The sequence below is a fragment of the Petromyzon marinus genome, chromosome 34, assembly GCF_048934315.1.
Source record: "Petromyzon marinus isolate PM22_M1 ecotype Great Lakes invasive population chromosome 34, UKy_Petmar_22M1.pri1.0, whole genome shotgun sequence".
Taxonomy (NCBI): Eukaryota; Metazoa; Chordata; class Hyperoartia; order Petromyzontiformes; family Petromyzontidae; genus Petromyzon; species Petromyzon marinus.
Genome location: NC_133700.1, coordinates 4,360,996 through 4,386,391, shown reverse-complemented (window position 1 = coordinate 4,386,391; position 25,396 = coordinate 4,360,996). Strand labels below are relative to the sequence as shown.

General features: G+C 50.3%; 1 protein-coding gene across 1 annotated transcript in view; it reads right to left on the bottom strand.

The window, feature by feature from the left end:
* LOC116948614 (vasoactive intestinal polypeptide receptor-like) overlaps positions 1–25,396 on the bottom strand; it is a 54,558-nt gene that overhangs the window by 26,055 nt on the left and 3,107 nt on the right. Inside the window, exons 2-10 of the mRNA XM_032965452.2 lie at positions 10,960–11,080; positions 9,444–9,548; positions 8,559–8,665; positions 7,452–7,546; positions 6,229–6,361; positions 4,702–4,740; positions 4,102–4,255; positions 2,019–2,079; positions 878–947 (exon numbers count right to left, since the gene is read on the bottom strand). Coding sequence (XP_032821343.1) covers positions 878–947; positions 2,019–2,079; positions 4,102–4,255; positions 4,702–4,740; positions 6,229–6,361; positions 7,452–7,546; positions 8,559–8,665; positions 9,444–9,548; positions 10,960–11,080 — 885 coding nt within the window. The remainder of the gene's footprint in view (positions 1–877; positions 948–2,018; positions 2,080–4,101; positions 4,256–4,701; positions 4,741–6,228; positions 6,362–7,451; positions 7,547–8,558; positions 8,666–9,443; positions 9,549–10,959; positions 11,081–25,396) is intronic.

The window sequence follows — 25,396 nt, the reverse complement described above, 5'->3', positions numbered from 1 at the left end:
GATCGGCTTCTGTGGAGGAGGCTCGTGAAGGATGCTACTGGGCAGTTAGAGGTAGTCGCCCTCCAACAACAACGGAGGGCGGAGGAGCGACGCTCAGAACAACGAGCGGAGCGCTTGGTGGCTAAAGCACAGCAGGTTGGCACACTAGGGGACACAGGTGGTGCATCAGCCAGTGATCTCAGTTAGTCGACCCGTGGCACCTGGGTCTGCCCCGTGACCTCCTGCCAGCAGGCGTTCGACACTTCACGTGGCCTCAGGGTGCACATAGCTTGGCACAAGCGTCGTGGTGACGTCACCGCCACTTAGTGGCGAATGGCGGTTGTTGTTGTGTGCGCGTGTGAATGGAGTATGTGTGTGAATGGAGTGTGTGTGTGCGAATGGAGTATGTGTGTGTGTGTGAATGGAGTGTGTGTGTGAATGGAGTGTGTGTAAATGGAGTGTGTGTGAATGGAGGGTGTGTGAATGGAGTGTGTGTGTGTGAATGGAGTGTGTGTGAATGGAGTATGCGCATGTGAGTGGAGTGTGTGTGAATGGAGTGTGTGTGTGAATGGAGTGTGTGTGAATGGAGTATGTGTGTGTGTGAATGGAGTGTGTGTGAATGGAGTGTGTGTGTGTGAATGGAGTGTGTGTGTGTGTGTGAATGGAGTGTGTGTGTGTGTGAATGGAGTGTGTGTGTGTGAATGGAGTGTGTGTGAATGGAGTGTGTGTATGTGTGAATGGAGTGTGTGTGTGTGAATGGAGTGTGTGTGAATGGAGTGTGTGTGTGTGAATGGAGTGTGTGTGAATGGAGTGTGTGTGTGTGAATGGAGTGTGTGTGAATGGAGTGTGTGTGTGTGAATGGAGTGTGTGCGCGTGTGCACACGCGCGCGCGTCTCACGAGGATGCAGAAGAGGATGGGGCCCTTGATAATCCACCAGATCTCGTGGTTGTCATTCGTGTCCCAGCAGCTGTACACAGCACCACAGAGAGACCACGTGTCACCTGCTGCTGACGTCGCTGACGCCGCTACAGGTACCGCTGTTTGCTCCTGGGTGACAAAGGTTGACAGCTGTCCTGGTTTTCTCAGAACGTCCTCGTTTTGATGCAACTGCTGTCCTCAAAAGTCCTTGTTTTGTCATCATCATTATCATCGTCATCTTCTGAAAGGCCTCCCGCAAGCCACCGCTGTCTCGCGATTATTTCGGCGCAACAATCCACCCCGGTATCCGCACACGAACCAATCTCACCGCTACGTCTCTTCAACGGACGCCCTCTCGGATGCGCTCGACTCCTCGGCTGCCACCCCGTTATTATTCTTGACCGCGTCCCGCCCAGGCCCCCTCGCTTGCGCTAATCGCTTGAGCGTATGGATCTTGAGCGTAGGGACTTCTTTCGCACCGTATGCAGCCACCTGTGCTAATCGGAGACAATGCATCGGATGATGTCATTAAGCCGCACCCGTGTTCTCGAACCCACGTGTAACTGTTTCTTCAGTTGTATAATTACGGCATAAGGAGCCCAGCCAGCCAGGGCGCCACGGTGGCGAGATGTTAACTACCTCGCCTGGTGTGCAGGATGCCGTGGGTTCGATCCCGACCATGACGATGCCTGCTGTATATTCGGAGTTGTGCGTGTCTCTTTCCCCGCGGTCCCGTGGATTTTCCTCTGGAACCTCCGGTTCCCCCCCCCCCCCCACATTTTGAAACACTCGTTTAGAGTATGTGGATGATATATGAATGTCCACGTGATAAGCCACTTCGTTGGGCTACCATTTGTGGCCAGGTCGCTCCTGAAAAACAGCTTCATAGCTCAGTGGGACTTACCTGGTTAAAATAATAATAATAGTTCATAGTCAAAATAATGTTCGCACAGCAGAGGTGGCGGCTACAGTATCAGCGGCCGCGGGGTAGAGTCGCCGACTCCCCGCGTCTTGGGAATCGCGGCTGCCTTTGGGGGGGGGGGGGGGGTGGTCGAGGGGGGGGGGGGAAGGGGTCGAGGGGAGGGGCTGTGGTGTGACAGGAGGTGAAGGCAGCGCTCACCCGGTGTTCTCGTAGATCCAGCGCGACAGGGCCCAGGGCACGATGAAGATCGCGGGGGCTCCTGCAAGACACCCACTCGGCTCGCTGACGCGACATCACACGCCGCGGGTCAGTGGCGGCTCAAAGTGGTGCGGGGGAGGGGGGTAGGGTGGGGGGGGAGGGGCGATGTGGGGGTGATATCCCCCCCCCATCCACTTGCGACCGCGAAACATTGATAAATCATTGATATTTATCAGAGAAATTGCATTGAAAGTCTCTTTCGTAATCTAGAGTCATGTTTAAAAAGCTTGAAATTTCAAGACAGCTCCCCCCTTGGGAAGTTTCCAGATAGGCCTCTGCCCAGATACTACACGTGCGCGATTCTGGAATTGAATTTCAACCAAAAGTGGAATTGTTGAATTTGCAGGTTAACAAGGCAGCCCTTGTAGCGTTGTGGGGAGGGGGGGGCTGGAAAAGGCTGAGCCCCCCACCTACCCCAATCCGAAGGCTCAGCTCCTCATTCTAAACGCTCAATCGAGTAAACAAAAAAACACGTGGGCTATGGGACGAGGACGATGCAGCGGTGGGCGCCGCAGCTCCTCCTGGTACGCACGGCGACAGCCTGAGCAGGACCCACGGCAGACGGAACGACGCGTGGCTGGGACAAGAGAGACTGGGACAAGTGAGACTGGGACAAGTGAGACTGGGACAAGTGAGACTGGAACAAGAGAGACTGGGACAAGAGAGACTGGGACAAGTGAGACTGGGACAAGAGAGGCTGGGACAAGAGAGACTGGGACAAGAGAGACTGGGACAAGAGAGACTGGGACAAGAGAGACTGGGACAAGTGAGACTGGGACAAGTGAGACTGGGACAAGTGAGACTGGGGCAAGTGAGACTGGGACAAGTGAGACTGGGACAAGTGAGACTGGGACAAGTGAGACTGGGACAAGAGAGACTGGGACAAGTGAGACTGGGACAAGAGAGTCTGGGGCAAGTGAGACTGGGACAAGAGAGACTGGGACAAGAGAGACTGGGACAAGTGAGACTGGGACAAGAGAGACTGGGACAAGAGAGACTGGGACAAGAGACACTGGGACAATAGAGACTGGGACAAGAGAGACTGGGACAATAGAGACTGGGACAAGAGAGACTGGGACAAGAGAGACTGGGACAAGAGAGACTGGGACAAGTGAGACTGGGACAAGAGAGACTGGGACAAGTGAGACTGGGACAAGTGAGACTGGGACAAGAGAGACTGGGACAAGTGAGACTGGGACAAGAGAGACTGGGACAAGTGAGACTGGGACAAGTGAGACTGGGACAAGAGAGACTGGGACAAGAGAGACTGGGACAAGAGAGACTGGGGCAAGTGAGACTGGGACAAGAGAGACTGGGACAAGTGAGACTGGGACAAGTGAGACTGGGACAAGAGAGACTGGGACAAGTGAGACTGGGACAAGTGAGACTGGGACAAGAGAGACTGGGACAAGTGAGACTGGGACAAGTGAGACTGGGACAAGAGAGACTGGGACAAGAAAGACTGGGACAAGTGAGACTGGGACAAGAGAGACTGGGACAAGTGAGACTGGGACAAGTGAGACTGGGACAAGTGAGACTGGGACAAGAGAGACTGGGACAAGTGAGACTGGGACAAGTGAGACTGGGACAAGTGAGACTGGGACAAGTGAGACTGGGACAAGTGAGACTGGGACAAGTGAGACTGGGACAAGAGAGACTGGGACAAGTGAGACTGGGACAAGTGAGACTGGGACAAGTGAGACTGGGACAAGAGAGACTGGGACAAGTGAGACTGGGACAAGAGCCACCGCCGCAAAAAATAAATAGAACTGGAAAGCGCAAGGCTCGATGAGAAATGTCAATGCCAATACAACGGTGCGGTCGCAGTGGCGGCCAGAGCCAGCTGCCTCTGACGTCATTTTGGCGAGCCGCGCACGCACAGCCACCACGGCCAGGTCACTCTTGCGGACAAGACACCCGATCCTGGTCCCCCCGGAGTCCTCGCCCCGGTGACGCGGAATCGACCCGGAAAGCGCGCGGGCGGGCCGGCTGCGGGGATAACGCTGGCCACCGGTCAGCTCACCCCAGCCGATGAGGATGTAGCAGCAGAAGTACTTCCTCTCGGAGAAGAAGGAGATGAGGAGCAGGGTGTGCAGGTAGAGACCCTCCACCAGCAGCCAGCTGTAGTTGGCCATGATGCAATACTGGAAGAACACCATGGTGAGCTGGCAGCCCAGCTACGCTCGCACACACAGAATCGTCGTTCGTGTTACGGGGGTGGGGCAGGGGGGCTGGGAGGGGGGAGGGGGAGTTGCTCGTTCCTTAACCACGCTCACGGCCAATCACGCGTGACGATTATCTGAACCGGTCCTGGGTTTCCCCTAGGTCGACTCAACCTTAAATGAGTACCTGGTGCGGTGTGTGAACAAAAGTGGCGGGGCGTGATGCTGACCACCCACCCCCCACGTGTGCCGTGCCGGCCTTCGTCGGTGCTCGCTAACAGCACTTTCCCCAACAGTCTGTAAAAGGCTATACGGGTTTTTGTCGTCTTAAAGTGGTACATGTTGGCATGTGTAGGTGTCTACAGGGATGATGATGATGATGAGTGGGAGGTGTACGCGCGTGCGCAAGTGTATTCGTGTGGGTTCTGCGTGGGGCTGCGGGTTTTATAACACGCAATCACCTTCATGTTCTCCATGTCATCGAAGTACTCATCTTCATCCTGGCCAGACACGTAAAATACGGTCACCAGCGCAACACAACTCATCACCAATATAACTGCTCCACCATCAACACAACACACGCCGTCACCAACACAACTCACACATCGCTCACGTGACCAGGCACTGTGGTGATATCGCCATCCCTCGATTCCGACTTCCTGGACTGTTATTCTGACTTTGACGTGGTCTCAATAGCGTATCCCTCGACTACTTCCTGTCCGCATCCTTAAAACCTTCACCATCCTCCCCCTTCCTCACCATCACCCTCCCTTTCCATCCCTTCCCTTCCCTTCCCCAACACTCAAACCCCATCCCCTTTTTATCCATCACCCAATAACTAACGTAACATTTATAATTCCTAGATAAGGTCGCATACAATTGTTGCTAAGATGGACAGCACCGGGCAAACAGGACACCTGGGAGACCCAAGACCACGTGGTGCAAGACGGTGAAGAACGAGCTGGTTGCAGAGACCAACCTCTCTCGGGGCGAGTCTCAACACGTGGCCAAGGACAGGAAAGGAGACGGGGAGGGAGTCATTGCGGCCTTGTGTCCCACACGTGGATGAAGAGGATTAACTAATACTCTTCGGTTCTTTCGGTAAAGTCACGTAGGTATAAAATCAAATAAATCGCGACGTTTCGGCCGCAACACAAGCGTCCGCCATCAGGTGGGAAAGCGTGGGTCTGCTGCTGAGGCAGACTGCTCCAAAGGGCTTGAAATGGGTGTTGCCCAAGGGTCACAAAGAAGTGGCCGGGGCTAGTGATGTTAATGTGAGAAATTAGCACTGTAACTGCAGAAGATTTCCTAAATAGAGGATTAATCAGGTAAATGTCACTTCGCTGCGAACATTTTGGTCGCGAGAATTATTCTCCCGCTGCCCCGTTGAGTGAGCTCGACACGACGTTATCTGCGCCCGTGACAAACGCTCGCCGTGACGCACGCGCGACAATTTCATTCGTTTCGCCGCGTCGGCTGGTGGAGGGCTTCCAGTGACACAGATCTGGTCGGCGGTCATCACGGCGGAGCCTGAGCCATAAAAAAAAGAGCTCACGACGTCGGCGGTGAAAACCCAATTGTTAATCATTATTAATTACCGTAACTGTACAATTGTTAAGAATCATTAATAGCTATTGGCAATTGTTCGTCACTTTTTGGCTGAAATCATCACGTAAGGTGCCCTCCCAATTTTCAGCTGTACCCTCTGCCACCCGACAGAGCCAATCAGATCAAGTTTCCACGTCGCGAGCAAATGCGCCAAATTAATTTGGTTATTCTAATCGTGAAAAACCGGAGGAACTTTCAAAACGCGAGCACCCTTTTTTTGCGATTTCCAGACGAGGTTTCCGTCGTCGGAGATTACATCCGGGCCACCATCGGGCGTCGACAGCGGGCTTTGCTCCCGCGTGAATGAGCTTCCTTGATGCGGGTCCTCGTTGCCGTTTGTCACAGAGATTGTGCGTGTCTACGTGTGCGTGTGCGCACACCGCGGCGGTGGAGCAGCGGCTGCCCTCGTTGTCGGGGAAGAGGACGGCGTCCTTGATGAACACGGAGATGGCGCGGAGGATGAACGACATGAACAGGTGCATGTGGATGTAGTTGCGCGTGCAGTGCAGCTTCCTGCAGACACGGGCACCACACGTCGTCACGCGCACACACACACACGCACACATACACATACGCGTCATCTAGTGTCGCCACCTTTTCCGCTGTCGGCCAAACCCTGGACAGATTCCCCCAGCCCGCACTGGGTCTATTATCAGGAGCGTGCGGTAGACTTCTGTAACGAATTTCCTCGCAGCAGCTACACCGGTACCGGATCTCGGCGCACATCAATTGCTGCTGCCACCTGAACACAGACGCCGATTCCAGGACTGCACCAGCTGACGCCCGGACCACAGGTGGCAACCCTTGCGTTATCACACATCGCATCGTCAGCGTCTTCACATGTTGAATGATCGCGAATTTTGATATAACACGTAAAAAAAAGACTGAACCATCACAACTCTATTGTTCGATAAAACTAGCTATCGGGTGTGCACAGTGCCGGATTCTTCTAGTCGCAAAAGTAGCTGCATATGGCTAGGGACCCCGCACTTTCAAGGGCCCCGCGATAAATACTTTAAAGCTATCAATTCCGGTTCAGTGATTCTGCACTTGCTCAATTACTATAGTACTATACCGCCTTCAATTTTTATGAACGACTGCGTGTTTTAGGTTTGCGATTTGTCGTATTATCTGGCTGTATAGCAAATGAAAAAATCAAATTACTTTACTCTGCAGGTAAATTTTTTCTTTTTATATATTTACGTGTTTTTTTTTTGTATTTCGGGCCCCTTTGTAACACATGCTACAGGCCCCGCACTAGCTTCATCCGGCACTGGGTGTGCAGGCGGTGGCCACGGCACTCCTGGGGCCAGTGGGGCCGGACGAAGAAAATTGCCCGCCCCCCCCCCCGTATTCTCGTGCACCAAAGCCCACACCGCCCCCGCCCCCCCCATACGCGACCAATCGCAACCACCGAACAAACCGCACGTCCCATCGCCACGCGTCAACAACAACGGTCACGGCGTTCGTGCCGGGCTATGTGCGCTTCCGAGGCCCCGCGGCGTGACCGAGCGCTAGGCCGGCAGGGCCCCCCCCCCCCCGGGAGGTCACGGCACGAACCCACCCACGCGTGTCCGCGTGTTTCGTGCCCTCGGCTTCGCACCGGAAGAGGCAGAGGATGAGCATTGCGGCGGTGAGAGCGATGAGCGACGTGCTGTACCCGACTGTGTACGTGATCTTCACCGTCCTGTAGTACGACTGCACACGCACACAAAGGCAAAGATTCCCCCCCGTGTAGCCTTGAGCAAACTGTTTGCGGTCAAAGTGCTGCTTCGCGAGCACTTATGAAGGCCGCCACGGCACACGAGTCAGTGGGTGGCCAGCACCATGCCAGGCATTCAATGCTGATGTCTATACACCGTACCAGGTAGGAGAGGCCCAGGACCAGTTAAAATATTTGCGACCGTTGATTGGTCATGTGGGAATTGACCTTTGGTCACCGGGTTTGTAGGGCAGCGAGCTAATCACTGTGCCACCGCTCCCCCAAACACACTCTCCGATGTGCTTTCGGATTGTGCCACGTGCTTGTTCGGCACAATGTCCGACGTTTCGCCTCCACGTGCTGGCAGCTTGCTCAGGAGCTGAATCGTTCCTGAATTATGTCGTTTCGTTGAAGAAGCTCCCAGCAGCACGTGGGCGCGGAAAGTCCGGATGTCATTCACATTTCTGTGACGCGCGACAGCCGAATAAACTTGAGGTGTGAATTTGAAGCAAGGCCGCACAAAATCTTATCGTGCATGTATATCGCGCCTCAACCAGGGCGCTTTACAGAGCATTAGCAACGGTAGAACGTATGAGCGTAAGGGTGGAGATGAGGTGAGTCAAATGGATGAGAGGAAGCAATGGGGAGGCGGGGGGGCCGAATCTGGGATGCGTCAATTCGGTGAAAGCGAAATCGACGACAGTAAATTACGATGAATGGATTGAACGAAAAGGGTTAATGAGTGAGCCCCATATGATGAGAACACGTAGCGGGGGGGGACGGTAACGGTGGTGGTTACGATAGGGCAAGATAAAATCGACACCCGGACGTCGTGCCCACAGAGCCCGCGTTGCCACCGGCAAACGGCCGCACACGGCCACGCAGCCCAAGCTCGCTCGTGTTGGGTCGAGCCCAGCCAACGAGAAAGGCCGGGGCAGTTTTCGGATGCCGATTGTCCGAAGGGAGTCGGGGGTTGGGGCGGGGTTGTCCTGTAGACGGCTCCCTCACCCTCTCGTCCGTCTCATTCTCGTTGACGTCGTCCAAGCCGCAGGCCTCGTCGTATTTGGGGTAGGGGTCGGTCCAGCCGGTGTGCGTGCAGTTCCGATACACCACGCCTGGATGAGCACACGCATGAAAACAAATGCCCCCCACACGTGGCCTTTAACAGACCGCCAGGGGCAAGTGCTGTCAAGCGAGGCACGAGGCATGAAAGACGAGCAGGAAAGCAGCCACGTGGTGAGCCGGCACCAGCAAATTGCACAAGCGCTGCGGTCCTCTATGTATTAAGGTGCCATCGGCCCAATTACTGAGGTGTTTACATGTGGGAACAAACCCCACGCATGCGAGGAAGCAACGCTCTATCCCATACAGATGAAACAGGTGGAGTCCACATTTTAATGTACTGCCTTCTCTTGGAAAGCCGAGGTACGGCTCCTCATCGACGCCCAACGGGAAGGGAGTTTCACAAGATTTGTGCCGTGATCCACCTAACCCCCCCCCCCGCCTCCAGCGCTGGATTACAGGCGACACGCAGCATAGCCACCGCTAACCTGGAGGTATTTAATGCTGCAGCCTTTGGGGTCTCAGCTATAGGAGGGCCGCCACCTTTTCCAACTGGAGAGCAAAACCCGGACGCGTTTCTCAGCCACCGCTCGGCCTGTCATCGAAAGCGTCTCTGCCTTCTCCTGTATACGAAGCTCCGCAAAGCAACGCCGGCCGGCACCAGGTCACCTGCACGAATCCATTCCTGCCGCCACCCGAACAAGCGATGCCCATCGCGAAACAGTCGTCGACGGTGCGGTTGCTAATTAGCGGTGCGGGTGGTTTGAGAGTGCGCCGGTGTTGATGGCGCGCGTGTTCAGGCGCGCTGCTGCCGTGACCGCGAGCGCGCACCTCGTTTCTTGAAGAGGGCGATGAAATCCGGGCAGGGCACGGACCGCACGTCTCCGTGGGCAGCCGCCGGCCAGCACGACAGATTGTCCCACATGCCGGGGCAGCCTGGCACGAGGCGAGCGCACGCACACACGCGCACAAACGCGGACAAATGCACGGACAGAGCAACTTTTACTTTTCGTTTCACGTGACGCGTTTGCGATCCGATTGTGCCGACGGCATCGTGCGACGGAGAAATACCACATTCGGAACTCAACCCAGACCTTCAACTCACTCGTAAACAGCCGGGTAACATCGTTGCCCCCGACCCGTCACGTGCTCGAGAATGGCCTCTGGAGGCCGAAACCTGAGAACTACGGGGAGTACGGACCTCTTAGGAGGGTCTTTCAATTTGGTGCAGGGTACCAGCGCAGTGCTGCCGTGTTGTCTTGCCCACGCCACTCGCTGGCGGAAGGGTCTCCAATAGCGTGAGCTACGGAGGGGGTGTTGACGCCAACTCCTCCGGCAATGGATGAGTCCGGCTTTGGACGAGATGTTAACTCCCTTGCCTGGCATGCAGGAGGCCGTGGGTTCAAACCCTGACGCCTGCTGTATATTTGTAGTTTGCGTGTCTCTCTCCCCGTGGTCACGTGGATTTTTCTTCGGGTCCTCTGGTTTTTCCCTCCACATTTAGAGTATTTGGCTGCTATAAGTGTCCACACGGTAAGCCACTTCGTTGAGCGATCATTTGTGGCTAGTTCGCTTCTGAAAAAAAGATCTATATAGCTCAGTGAGCCTTACTTGGTCAAGTAAAACATATTATTCGTTGTTTTTCTTATGTTAACAGGGCCCAAAGCAATCCTCCAGAACACGTTAGCCGATGACCATTTTCAATTGATGAATCAACTTAATGGCTGTCCCATTCATGCCCCTCCACACATCTTTGTGCGCACGTGGCTCAGAGCCAGATTGAGTCTGAGTGGGGGGGGGGCAGGGCTGTTATCGTTTTGACCCCCCCCCGCCCCACCCCCACCCACTCCTTTACCATCGAGACCCGAAGCCAAGGAATCCGTCGTTACTGTCGCTGGCTCAGTGCTGAAGGCCCCTAAAGCCCACGTTGCGTGTACGTGTATCAGGGGGTGGGGGGGAGGGCTTTACCCTTATCCCCCCCACACCGCCACGTGGGTGGAGGGAGTGGGTCACGGAGGAGCGGTAGTGTAGGGGTTAGCGCGCCGCGCTCCGGACCCGGCTAACCGAGTTCGATTCCCGCTCACGGCCACACCACCGACGATAATTCATCTGAACCGTTCCCGGGCCTTCTCTAGGTCGACTCAGCCTCAAATGAATGCCTGGTGAGGCTGTGTAAACATCTCTACCGGGGAAATCAAAGGAGGTCGGGCGTGGCGCTGGCCACCCAACCACCTCGTGTGTCGTTCGAGCCTTCGCATGCGCTACTCGCTCACAGCACTTACCCCGACACTCTAAGGCTACGCGGGGGGGGGGGATCTTTGTCTTTGTCATTGGGTCACCACGGTACCGGGCAGGTAGAGGCCGCGAGCGACGGACGCGTTGATCTCGTGGCCCACGCGCTCCGCACACTCGTTCTCCCGCTTCTTGAGCTCCACGAGGAATTCACATTCGGGCAAGATCCCCGTCACCTGGCGCAGAACAGCGACCGGACCACAGCATTTGTGCATCATGCAGTAGCAGCAGCAGCAACAACAAAAACTGCCGGCAGTTCCCGAAGAACTAACCGCACCGTGGGGCCCTCCCTTGTTGCTCGAGGTCACCATCAAAATAAATCAATTCGAGTAAACGTGTTACCGCCTGACGGGCAGCAGTGATGCAGAGATAGAAAAACTGTGGACTGGCTTCGTTTTTATTGGGACTCATCGGTACAGTTATAATCACCAAGGCTCACTTGGTAGAAAGTCTTGCTTCTGGAAACCGCATTCTTTTGGTTTTATAGCCTGCACTCTGATTCTGATGGGGGGTTCCCATTATGTACAGAGCTGGTCGATGGCACGACGACGCAGACGCACGTGCGTCGTGTTAATATCGTCAACGAAATCTGTAGGAAATATCCGTCGAAATCGTCGACTATTAGTGGGCGACGGTAATTCCCCGGTGTGACGCTTACTATTTTATCCCATTTCAATACACTGCGCATACAATGGTGTACACGTGCACGTAAGAAGAAGAGGAGGAAGAGGAGGAATAGGAAGAGGAGGAAGAGGAGGAAGAGAAAGAGGAGGAGGAGGAGGAGGAGGAGGAGGAGGAGGAGGAGGAGGAGGAGGAGGAGGAAGAAGGAAGAAGAGCAAGAGGAGGAAGAGGAAGAGGAGGAAGAGGAGGAAGAGGAAGAGGAGGAAGAAGAGGAGGAAGAAGGAAGAGGTAGAAGAAGAGGAAGAAGAGGAGGAAGAAGGAAGAGGAAGAAGGAAGAGGTAGAAGAAGAGGTAGAAGAAGAGGAAGAATAATCCCCTGACGTAATTCGCAAGAGCAGGGAGCCACTGTGTGCGGTGCCGGCGTCACGGGGTCCAAATTTGCCAAATTCTAAAACTGCACCGCGAGCTCCTCGGTTGGGATTCTAGGGAGCAAGCATCGCTGCCCTGCTGGCAGACGACTGCCCCCAGGGTCACTCTCGCAAATGAGACTCAATCCTGGTATCTTGAGTTCTCACCTGGTTTAAATGAGAACATCAACTGAATGCTACACGGTGGACTCTCGATTGTCCGCGCTAATTACGGGGAGGATGCCCGCGGATAATCCAAAATCGCGAATAATAAAAAAACACACTTCCGTGGAGCTCGATGCGAAAAAAACACTGATATGGGTGTAAAACACGTTGAAGTTAAGAACATTGGAAATACTGTCTTCCAATTTACGTCTATAATATCCAGTTTTCCGATCTAAAGTTAAAACAATACGCTTCCGTTTCTCTGCCATCGCACGGTTTCGTAAATTGAAACCTCACAAATGAAAATGATCGGATACATCACTCGAAACGAAGCACTTCGATTGTTACTCTTTCGTCAAGAACGAATCACAACGATGCGACCGATCGATGCATATGCTCAGTGATGACAACGCTTATCCTTCTCCCGCGTACCAAGCAGATCGCAGAGCCACGCCACCCGACGTCAATCTAAACTCCGCCCGCTGTTGTAAATATATGCAACCGCCGATAACAGTTAAAGCGGTCGTTAAGTTATTAATCGCGGGGAAAACGTGCTCCCGAATACGGCCACGAGACGTCGCAGCGGTCCGTGCGTGGCAACGCCTCCTCGAACATTCAACCGCGTTGCCGCCAGGGCCACGGGCCGGCCGGCCGGCAGGTGGCAGAGCACGTGCAGCAGGAAAGGCTGCTGCCGAACGGTGTGTGGCATTCTCGAGTTGGCTTTTTCTTTCCCTTGACGTGCGTTAACTCTTCTCCGGGCACAGGCACACAGGTGCCTCGTCCATCCATATACAGGTACGGCCTTCAAATTGTCAATCCACCGGTGGATTGCAACACGCAACAAATATTGGCTAAAGTGGCCCCGAGTTGAAGCCAACTGAAAACACCGCTGGTGGCTCACGCGGAAGTCGCGAGACTCCCTTCCCGTGGTTGCCGCGGAGGTGCCATCAATCCTGGACTCGACAGGAGAATTGGGTACAGCGAGGTGTGGACTAATCTCCATCTGTTTTATGAGTGCGCAATCGGTTGTTGCCGCCTCTCCATGTGATCCGCTTTCGTCACACGTATATGGTGCACCGGTGGCGAGATGTTAACTACCTCGCCTGGTATATAGTGATGGTCGCGGGTTCGATCCCGACCTTGTCGCCTATATATTTAGAGATGCATATTCTACTCGTGGTCTCTGGGTCCTCCAGTTTCTTTTCCCTCTACATTTAGAAACATGCGTTTCGAGAATTTGGTTGTTATAAATGTCCACATGATAAGCCATTGCGTTGAGCTATTATTTGTGGCCAGGTCGCTTCTAAAAAAAAGAGCTATATAGCTCAGTGGGCCTCACTTGGAAAAAAATATATATACAGTATAGTATATACACTCATTTATTGGCTGAAAATATTTATATACAGAGGATCGTAGAGCTTGGGCAATCGCAGGCGCCGGCTCGCCGCCTGGCTGCCATTTCCACTTGTCTGTGGCAACTCATCGTACCTCAGTCGTTCTTTCTCTTCAAAACGTGAGCGAATACTGCGCGGTACATTACAGGTGTATTTTCTTTTTTAACAGAACTGATGTAACCAAGGTAAATAACAATGGAGCGTTTGGTTATGGTGTTTTGCCAACTTTTTCCACGTAATTTTATTCTGACAACTGTGTGGTATCCTGTAATAAAGATCCGCACAGTAACACACCGGTACTCGACCTCGGTACCAACCAATTCGTGCAGCCAGCCGAACACAAGACGCCGATTCCCGGACTGTCCGAGTCAAACCCAAGACGGCGACCCTAGTTTAGCATCAGGCATGGGTGGCGGTTAAAGATAAGTTCAGAAATTCAAAATATGTATTTATACTGTAATTAACTCAGCCAACCACATGCCAGCTCTACCCTAACCCTAGACACCTACCCAACCAGCCACGAGTATTATTATTAGCCCTACCATGGCCCCCCTAACTCTGCCATATAGTAAATCGGCGACGAGTGAAAGTTCTCTCAATAATCCTGAACTAATAGCCCAGCATCCATGAAGTACGAACCCTACACCAGTGGCCCTAATCAACGAACCAACCAGCCCGTGGTTGTGCGAGGCATCAGCAAACCAAGCAAATGATTAGGGTGCCCAAACGGCTCAAGGGGCCCGGGATTCATGCGATTATCTGGCTGTATCAAAACATCTCAGATTAAATTCGAATCCTATGAAGCGTAAACAAGCCGTTTTAAAATTTCAGAAATCCAATTAATTTCTCTCATTTATATATCTTGTCCGAATTTCCATTCTACTACATCCCCGTCTATGTTTCTCTTATCTTGCTACATCTCTAGATCTTGTCCGTAGTTCTTCTGTCCTCTTGAAAGTGTGGCCTGCCAAGGTAATGTATCCTCAGGGCCCACATTGGGCTCACTAGCACCAGTCCTCTCACTGACCCTACGCAACTAAGCAGCCGCAAATATTACGCCTGCCCCTAACCCTGACTAGCCCACTCACCACCTGTTACGTACATGGCCTCTCCATGTGCTGTGAAGGGTCGCTGCCCGAAACGTCGCCTATTGTATACTTTTCCTTTTACGGCTACACAATGTTATCGAGTCATTCTCATGAACTATAATCCAAACAAAGTCTCAAGTTACAAGGAGCCGTTTCGTCATTGCCCCTCTCGTGATGTCACTGCAACGAGAAGTCCCACACGTTCGAATCAATGTCCTCACTCGAAAACCGCGCTTGACCGTAACTTTAAAGCCTTTTTATTTCTCATGAACGAAAGATTCCAGCATCGTGTCTCTGACAGCCCGATACCACACGGCAGCTACTAGACCAGGGGTAAGGAACGTCCGGCCCGCGGGCCGTGTGAGGCCCCCGAAATCATTTGGTCTGGCCCTGCCAAGGCAACCGCAGGCGGGACTCGAAATTCAATAAATCTAGGAGAGCAAACCTGGAAAAGCAGTTGCGAGTAGCAACATCATCAATACCGGCTAACATCACACGCCTCGCCAAAGAGAAGCAGTTCCAGCCATCACATTAGGGGTACGTTAATTAAATGTTTGACCAAATATAACAGGCTCATTTTTAAGTTGATAATTTTGTATGGTCCGCGAATGATGTTATAAATATCCAAATGGCCCTTGGTAGAAAAAGGTTCCCCACCCCTATACTAGACGAAGAGCTGCTCTTACCATACTGGACCGTGTCTCCTGCTCCTACTAATGAGCCTCAAGACTCCGTGACCCTTTCTTGAATAAATATTATAGAGGGGGTCGTGTTCGGTCCACTGCTGGATAATGACCACACGCCGCGAACCATCTCTCACTACCCCTGCAATGTAATGAGGTAAAAGGGCATTTAAGGACGTAGCCCTTTGAATTGAGGGTCACCCCACGCCGTCGGGGTCATGTGGGTTATGTGACCATGCTTCACCGCGCTGGTCAGTGTGGGTTTGGCGAAGAGGTTTGAAGCGGGGACCCTTGTGGGGGAGCAGAAGTGCAGTACAACATTGGAGTTTGCTACCTACCGCTTGACAGTGTTTTTTTCGCAGCCGGCTCGGAAACCCAGGCGCTGTCCAGGCTCCGGGGTACTGATGAGCTTCCCAAGATCTCGCGAGATCGGGGGCAGTCCGGGTGATTTCATCCTTAAGTAGTTGTAGTTACTATAGTACTGTAGTAGTAGGCAGGGCTTCATTTCTCATGAAATATTTTCCCGAACTCCGCCTGAATTTTAGTAACGCTGGTCATGGGAAAATGCTGCAAAGGGCATTTAAAGCAAACAAATATTGATTTGAAGAAAAAAAGCGTCGGCCTGCCGTTGGCCACATCTCCAGGGAGTACTGCGTTTTAACGGTGTGTTTTTTCGAGATCAGTCGAGGTCACCGTGATTTACGGGTCGTTTAAAATCACAGGTTTATTCGTTTTTTTTATTGTCGATAACGGTGAATATTGGAGCGTGGTGTTCTTCGCTTATTTTCAGAGGGGGGCCACTTCCGCCAATAAGACATCATAGGTGAGGGCCGCCACACATTTGAAACTATTTGGGGGGGTTGACAGCAGCACGATGTTGTGGGGGTGTTTTCAAATTTGTGTATTTGTCGGGGGGCCGCACGTCAGGGGCCATACTAAAGACCACGCAGGGGTCGCCAGTTGCCCGCGGTGCCTTGCAATGAAGAACGCCTGATATAGCGGCATGCATCAACTGCACAATGTGCCGCCAGCTATTATTATTATTATTGGGTAAAACCCACCGCTTAGACCAGGCCCCCTTCTCCCACGCTGTGCCTGCTCGTGTGGTCGGCTTGTTTGACCATACTTCACCACGCCGGTTCAATTGCGAGTCGGTGAAGGCACGGCAGCGCAGTCGAGTTGAGTGACCGTTGCACCGCGCGGTGCAAGATGACATCAATCGCCTCATGGGGGTACCCAACTAAGCCTTCTGAGTCGATGGGCAGTTTGGCCGCTTTACCAATACCCCGTGGCCTTCCGATGGTTGCCACTGATAAATCACATTGGGACGCCGCAACAATTTCGGCGTTTATTCACCCTCGATGCTTAGAATTGCCGGAAAGGATGTCAGCAAAAAGCCTGTGGGTGTTTTCCAGCCATCCGCCCAACAACAACTGTGACGCCACGCACGCGCTCCATGACCTTGATATCTGTTTGATATATGCGACGCGTGGTGTACTGTAACCAAACCAGTACCAATGCGCGGATCGAGCCTTGTCTGGGTTTCGAACGGTCTTTAACAGTCGACGAAGCTTTCGCTTCCTGTCATGTGGACATTCGTCTCGAGATGCGTACACTCGGCGCGTGGCGTGGAGACATCGGATTAGCTCAGGCTTGCGGTCGTGCGGCATATTCCCCACACGTGAGATGCATTCAGGCGGCGTGTGATGCTTAGATTAATTTAGTTCATTGATTTCGTCCACAATTGGGACCGATGTCCCGTGGCAAACAAAAATGTACACATGATAGAAATGTATGGCTTGTAAAAAAAAATAGCAGTAAACGTTATCACAGGTTAAGCTTATTCAAAAGCACGTTCCTTTTTTTAAATTAATATATCGATGTTGGTTGAAATATCCTCCGTAACGGGGGAGCTCATTTTGAATCGTCAGCTGCACGATACAAACAGCAATATTTTCCTGTATCTCTATTCACCGTTTTGAAAATGTTTTTTTTTATCATGGTCCAATCTATCGATGTTATCTGGCTTTTTAAATATACCGATTTAGTTCAGTTCAGGCCCTCTGTCTTTGATGAAGATTTTCTGCGTGAATTTCAGTTTCTTGCTCCTGCAAGACATCTCTTCCCACTTAAACTAAAAAGCATTTTTGTTTATTGTATTTTACCAGGCTTTGGCCACTGAGCTATATAGCTCTTTTTCAGAAGCGACCTGGCCACAAATGATAGCTCAACGAAGTGTCTTATCACGTGGAAATTGATAGTAGCCAAGTACATAAATTACTGCCGATTTTTAAACACCAAATCTTGGGGTAAGGCAGCAAAACACAAAAACAATTCCAGATTACACCAAAAACAACACACACAGTCCCCCAATAGAGGTTTGTTTAGGTTAGATCGCGTAAATATATAAATCTGTCTTTAAACCCGCCACCACCCGACACAGCCAACTGGTAAGGCTGAAGCTAGTTGTAATTACTGGCGAAACGTCGTACTCAGTTTGTAAATGTTGTGGCTTGGCTCTCCAACACACCGGTGTGCTGTACTAGTGACGAATTGGCCACGTTCTGTTTACGTGACAACCCTTACTAGTTGGCTGTGTCGGGTGGTGGCGGGTTTTAACGACACATTTATATATTTACCCGATCTAACCCAAAAAAAATTCTATTTTGGATGACACAGTCCCGTCTAGACAATTACGCATGAAAATCGAACTATCGATACATGGGTAAGGATCAAAGCTACATAATAACATTTGCAAATGTGGTTATTATCCAGCGCTAATCTTCTGCTTCAGACTTATTTTTGGAACAAGATTTACGATCTTCAGGGAGCAAAACAAGATGGTTCCAAAACGTTGGTGCAGCCGGCAGGCTGTTCTTGGGATAGTTAAAAGGCAATTAGATGGACGACTATGTTGTAAACGGCACGAGCACCTCCAGACCAAATCGGAGATTGACACTTGTGATGATGAGCATTTTGAATTTTGACCAGAGACTGAACTTAAATTTATTGTGATAGATTGCGGTGTGACGTCATAACAACAGCGATTGCATTGGAACACGTGATGATGACGATCATGTCAATCACAGTTACGGTACAGATTGTTTGTCTCTGTGGCTTTTGAGACAAAAATTGGCAGTTGGAGGCAGTCGCCCTCCAGCAACAACGGAGGGCAGAGGAGCGACGCTCACAACAACGAGCGGAGCGCCGGGCGGCTAAGAAACACAGCAGGTTGGCACAGTTGGGGGCACAGGTGGTGCATCGGACAGTCATCTCAGTCAGTCGACCCATGGCATCTGGGTCTGTCCCGTGACCTCCTGCCGACGGGCGTTTTCGACACTTCACGTGGCCTTCAAGTGCACCCAGCTTGGCACACAAGCGCCCAGGTGACGTCACCGCCACTTAGTGGCAAATGGCGGTTGTTGTTGAGACTAAAAATAACATGAATAGCATCCTGAGTGTGTTTCACATCGCAATGTACACGTTATGTATATCGTTTATTGTAAAATTTCAATCACAGTTCCTATGATCACTGTTACGTTGTTTTTATTGCTTTATTTTGGTGATTTTGAAAACGTTTTGGTTTAGCCATGTTTGTTTGTTGTTGTACAGAGTTAGACTGATAACTTTAATCTAAATTGTCTTATGGTTTTTTTTAGTTGTACGCCTTTTGGCGTCTTCTGGTCCAACACCAATGGAGACTAGGCTCTAAGAAAAGCCGTCTCGGGTGTGGACCAATCAAATTCAAGGACAGTGCATATTATTATCAGAGTTGTCTTTTTTGTTTGCATTTTGACTGCTTGTGTTGTGGTTATTGCAAACATGATGCCTTGAATAAAGGTGTCAGTTTTTGTGCCAGTTAAAAGGGTAAAACCTATTCCTATACCTTGTCTTATGGTTGTTATCGTTTGACTTGCATCCCACTGGGATTTTTGCACACAGCGTTGATATTCGGTGCTTTTTTCTGGAAGACTTTGCTGTTTTTTTCCTGGATTTGTTTCTGTTGCCCGTTGTCACTTTAAGACGTTTCTTATTGATGTGTTTTTGTTTGTTGCGGTTGCACCCGATTCAAGAGCCGAATGGCTCACAGGGCTATACCAAAATAAATGAAAGTGAAACTGAAAATGTACACGTGTGCGTTGTAGCAAGCAGGATGGCTATCGCATACCTGTCAACCCCTTATCAGTGCCTACCCTTATTACAAATTCAGACCTTATTGGTCACGCCGTGCCCTTATAAATCTCAACGTTCATCCTACAAAGTCCCATCACAAGGAAGAAACACACATGTGTTTTTTTTTTGCCCGTATTGAAACGGCTGTACGCCGTATGGACCTGAAAACTCAATGTACCCGTATAAGACTACGGGATGAAGGGGCCACCCATTGAGTAGGTACACAAAAATCTGTCAAAACTTAACCCCCCCCCCCCACTCCCTGTACGCACGCGGGCTTTTTACACCCCCCCCCCCCCCACCTGCGTACGTACGGCTGACGCACCCCCCTCCCGAATCCTATATGACTCATTTGAAGGCCAAATTACTATCGAGGATTCACCCCCCCCCCCCCCCAGTTTCCTATGCGTACGCATTGTCAGTAGACCCCCCCCCCCCATACGCAAGCGTACACATTTTGCTTAACCTCCCCTCCCCCCTCCATGCGTACGTACTAAATGGATCGCCCCTAAACCGTATGGGGTGACAGCTCGGCTTTGGAATGTAATTGCTACGGGCACTGCACGCAAATTTGTGCGGTGACGTCATCCCGTCGACATTCCAGCCGTGCTGTGACGTCATCGCGTCGAAGCCACAGCCTTGAGTAACTATGATGTCACGTATTCAGGTAGCCTTTTAAATACAAATCAATTGGGGGGGGGAGGAGGGGGGTTGAAAACGCAATCTTCTGGAAGATTCTACCGATACAAACGCGAGTCACCGACTCCGCGAGGATGTTTTGGGCTCCGATCGGTTTGTATTGGACGCTATTCAATGGACAATGTATTGGAGAAAAATGTTGTTAATTGGGACAGGCGGGGATTTCCCGTGAACTTCCTCGGGACGAAGAAGCCCGTGATGGTCTCGTGCGCGTTGGAGCCTCCCGCCCACCGCTTGGGAGACCCAGGGCATTAAAGATACAGCTTTTCTGCAATGCGAGATAACGGACGTCTAAAATGCCCTCTGGGTATATTTGCATTTTACCGGCAACGACGTCTGCATATTGCGCCCGTGCAGCGAAAGTTGACGCAGTGATTATTCATTAATACCAGCCTTGAAATTTACACGTGTCCCTGCCATTAAACCTAACCACCGAAACGCCGCAAAATATGAATACCGTACACATCATTAACGGTACATCCGATGATGCAAACCATCACACGTTTTTGTTTTGCTGGAACATGCTCCACTTTGTAGCCATGAAATGAGGATTCGACCTTCAGAGCTACTGCCGGCCATGGCTATGCTTTCCAAAACGTTGCAATATTGATTGCAAGGTTGTTCACACCAAGTGGGGAATGCGACCGCAGAGGCAGGCGACTCGGAGGCGACGTCAGGAGGAGGCACCACAGACGGGCACGAAAGCAGCAACAGCAGCAGCTGCTGTTGCTGCTGTTGCTGCTGTTACCCGGCGAGCCACTGCCACATTGCGCCCCCTGAGCTCTGCCGTCCACTATATATACACACACACAAAAAGGCGATACCATTACCCGTCAACCCATCGCGGTTTAACCCCGTCTTCTTGTACAGGGAATACTGAGATTTCAGGTCCATTCGGCGTGCGGCCGTTTCGATCCGGGCAACATCAAGACATTCGATTTGTTTGTGTTTCTCCCTTGTGATGGGACTTTTTTTAGGATGATCGCTGAGATTTATAAGGGCACGGGGTGACCAATAAGGTCTGAATTACTACTATAATGAGCCAAGAATGTCTGTGTGTAACGCGCGTGACGTCACTCCACATGCCGCATCCCCCCGTCATTAATATTCATGAGTGGGTGGATTTTTACACTCACGCAGGTCGAGCGGAAAGACGTTTTTTTTGCAAATTCGCTTTAAGTTTGACGTTTCTTTATTGAAAGTGAATCTAATAAATAATTATACGCATCAACAAAGTGGATTTGGTGTCTTTATTTATTTCTTCAGCACTTGAGACAAAAGGTAAGTCTAATTTATGCTTCTACATTATGGTAAGATAGACATTTCTCGGTGATTTTCCAGATATTGTATCGAATTCCAATTTATTTCAACCCCAGCGACTGAAAGCAGAAGAAAAGAAAGTATTAGAGCAGTGAATTTGAACAAATTGAAGTTCAGTTATATATAGTGCTACAGTGGCATGAAGTGAGGTGTTTATGACATAGTTTTGTGCAAGAATCACTGCCACTAATACAGTGCTACAGCAAACGGCAGTGATGTGTTTGATGACATACTTTAGTGCAATATTCACTGCCATTAAATTTACACAAGATACAACTTTACTCTGCTAAATTCTTTCGTAAATATTACTGCTTCCGTCCTAGGACGGGCAAACGAGCTAGTTGATCTATAATAAGGTAGGGCATTGATGAGGAGTTGACAGGTTTGTAGTGGTGAGTGTAGTGGTGAGTGTACTAATGGTGATTGTTTATTTGTTTGTGTTTCTCCCTTGTGATGGTGACTTTGTAGGACGAACGTTGAGATTTATAAGGGGCACGGGGTGACCAATAAGGTCTGATTTGTTCTGTAATAAGGTGGGCACTAATAAAGGGTTGACAAGTATGTGATATTGGCCAATGGTTATACGCGCGAGAGGAAACTGGAGCACTTGGAGGAAACTCACACGTGTGAGGTGGAAACACAGTATCCCATGGAGACGGAACAGATGGAGTCCACATTCACTGCGTCACCGTCTGGTGAGAGGAGGGCAAGGTGCCTGCTGGACGCCCGCGGGAAGCGGGTTTCACACCATCTGTGTGTGATACACCAACCCTCGCCGCTGCCTCCACAGCACTGGATTACAAGTGTGTGCCGTGTATGGTGATGTTTGAAATTCTGACCACCCCCACCCCCCCCCCGAGATTTAGTCCTATTGCGTAGATTACTTTTTTCCCAAGACATACTCTTCCTCTATATTGTCATTTTATTTCACCTGAATACAGTAGTATTTACGTACAAAAAAATCGGTTGCCATAGAAACGGCGCGAAAATTATGCGAAAGCTCATAATTAAGCCCTTAAGGGCAATTGCCTGAAACGTCACCGATTATATTTCATTTTAAGGCCACGCAATGTGTTTATTGACGAGTGTGTTGACTTGTTGATGATTGTGCTCGTGTGCCACTGTGCAGCAGCATCCAATAATTTGTTTGATAATTAAGAGGACTAAAATGTTCATTTATGTTTTAGAGTAAACACTCGTCAATAAAACTGCAGCCTTAAAAATATATATTCATATATATTCATATATATAGGATAGGTGACGTTTTGGCAAATGTCCCGTCTTCTTTATAGCACGTGAAGCTTCTTCATCGCAACTTGTTATGAAGAAGGTCCATTATCTGAAACAACAATTATATATTTATCTTTAAGGCCGCAGTCTTATTGATGAATATGATGACATTTTTGTTCTGTACAAATGGTGCTTGTGCACGAATGCCAACGCAGCAGGAGCATCACGCATCACCAATGACGCGTGCGTATATATTCATGAAGAGCGATTCGGGTGTTTGGGTCAATTTCAGAAAATAAATGAGTGGTTTCACTTGTGCGTTATTACGAAACCTCATAAATAATGTCGAAACATGTTTGCCCATTTGTGTTTGGCATATATAAAAGCTCCAGTGATTTCTTATCTCACGTGGCCATATTTGGTTCTGTTGCCCTTGATTGAGTCCCGATAGATATACCCCACTTTAGCACATTGAGCCATAGAGTGCAGCTGCTCCTGCCACTGTTCACAGCTGAAGTGTGTGAAGCGTTCAGTAGGACGGTGACCGTGGTGACCAGGCTGTTTAAGCCATCTTAGAGCACGAATACAACTACCGCAGTCATCGTTTTGTGTCCCCAAGTAGGGAGGGGTTGCATCTTCTTCATTCGAGACGTGCAGCCGAGCTGTCGAGCTCCGTTTTATGAGCTGCACCTTACTTTAAAAAGTCAGCCACATAAGAAAAAACATTACCTCTGTGACCCTCTTAGTAAGAAACCAGAACTCCATTATTATTATAATTAGTATACGTAATTATAAGGATTGGGATAACCATTCCACTTAGATTACTTAAGGGCAGAATATATACTGTATTTGTTACTGACGAGTGTAGCGTTTAAACCACTACTGCGTTGTATCAGGTGTGTTTATTTTGATTTAATTAGTGAATATGTTTACGTCTTGAGATTCCTTCATCCAGCGTCATTATTTTTCCAGGAAAATCGCATTGAGCGAGGCATTTTTCCACTCGGTTCCTGAATGTGGATGTTTGATCAATCCCATTAACGATCGTTTTGTTTGCCTTCACGTTGGAGATAGCTTGAGAACCCGGAGAACAACCCCCCCTCCCCTGCCCTCCCCACGATTCGAGGGGATGACACTCAACGCTGCCACCTCTTTATAGCGACATCTTGCACCACCGCACCGACAACACATGGGAAGCCTGAGTGGTGAACGTCATCGTCACCACCACCACCAGCAGCATCATCATTATCCTGCCGACGTCACTAATCTGGAACGCAGGTGTATCCATCGCCATTGGACGTTGATGGTGTGCATGCGGAGTGCGCTGGTGCATTAACGTGGCAGTGAATAGAGATTGACTCCATTGAATAACGTAATACTCTATGCAATCATATAGGCATTTTGAAGATGCCACGTTAGGGATGTAGCGAGGCACCCCTAAGTAGATGCGTGTGCGCGAGCACGGCTAACATCAGTGGCAAACGGTGTGTTAAACTAGTCCCGGGTCTTTCCCCTCGGGCAACTCAGCGTTACAATGAACACGATCTGATGTGTGAACAACAGCACTGGGGAGACAAAGGCGGCCATGCGTGGTGCTGGCTACAATATATTGCCGTACAACGATCTCGGCTTAATAGTTGCTCGCTAACAGCACCTGCCCCAAGAGACTACATGGGGGATTTTTTTTGTATTTGCGTGCGTGTGCTGTTTCCATCTTATAAAAGAACGCGGCCATTGCCACTCGGAGAGAAAATACTCGGAGGAGATGCAAGGGAGACGTGAGACACAGGGAGGAGACACAAGCGGACAGAGAAGACAACAACGAGGCTCCACGTTGACGAACGGGGGGAGGAGACACGAGGAGACGCAGTGAGACACAGAGAGTGGACAAAGAGACGAGACGGTGGAGACACGTGAATGAAACAGAGAAAATTGTGATGCAGATAAGCATATATGATAATGGTGATGCACGGATGATGGTGATAATATGTGATGATCATGGTGTTTGTTAATTTGATGATGATGATGACGATAATAATTGTATTATGATCAAGGTGATGTTGATTATAATGTTGATAATTATATTATGATATGTTGATCATGATGATGTTGATGAGTCTATATGACTAGCTTGTTTGCCCGTCCTATGGCTGAAGCTGTAATATTAAAGATGTACATTTGCGTTTTCTTGTGTGATTGTAAAATCTGTTCGGAAATGCTGCAACGTAAATAAATGTTTCTTGACTTATTAAATTAAATAAAGGGCTATTAGCATTCTGCCGAAGCATTTTGTCCAACGTTGCTTGGCTCTGGCGAGCTCTCAATCTCTGATGTCTTTCTCCCTGCAAACGGCGTTTCTGATCTGCGGTATCTCCGTCCTCCATGATGTTTGGCAACCCTGGGCTGACGTATTGAGATATTACGACACTCAACGTGCTCCAGCAGCTGGAACACTGCGAATAAGCTTCCCTCGCGCTTTTCAGACACTGTATAGGGCCAGCGTGATCTGCAGAGGGGCCAAATTTCGCGTGATCTGCAGAGGGGCCAAATTTCGCGTGATCTGCAAAGGGGCCAAATTTCGCGTGATCTGCAGAGGGGCCAAATTTCGCGTGATCTGCAGAGGGGCCAAATTTCGCGTGATCTGCAGAGGGGCCAAATTTCGCTAACATTGAGGCAAAAGAAGCATTAAAATTGGTGATTTTTTTTTGACCAG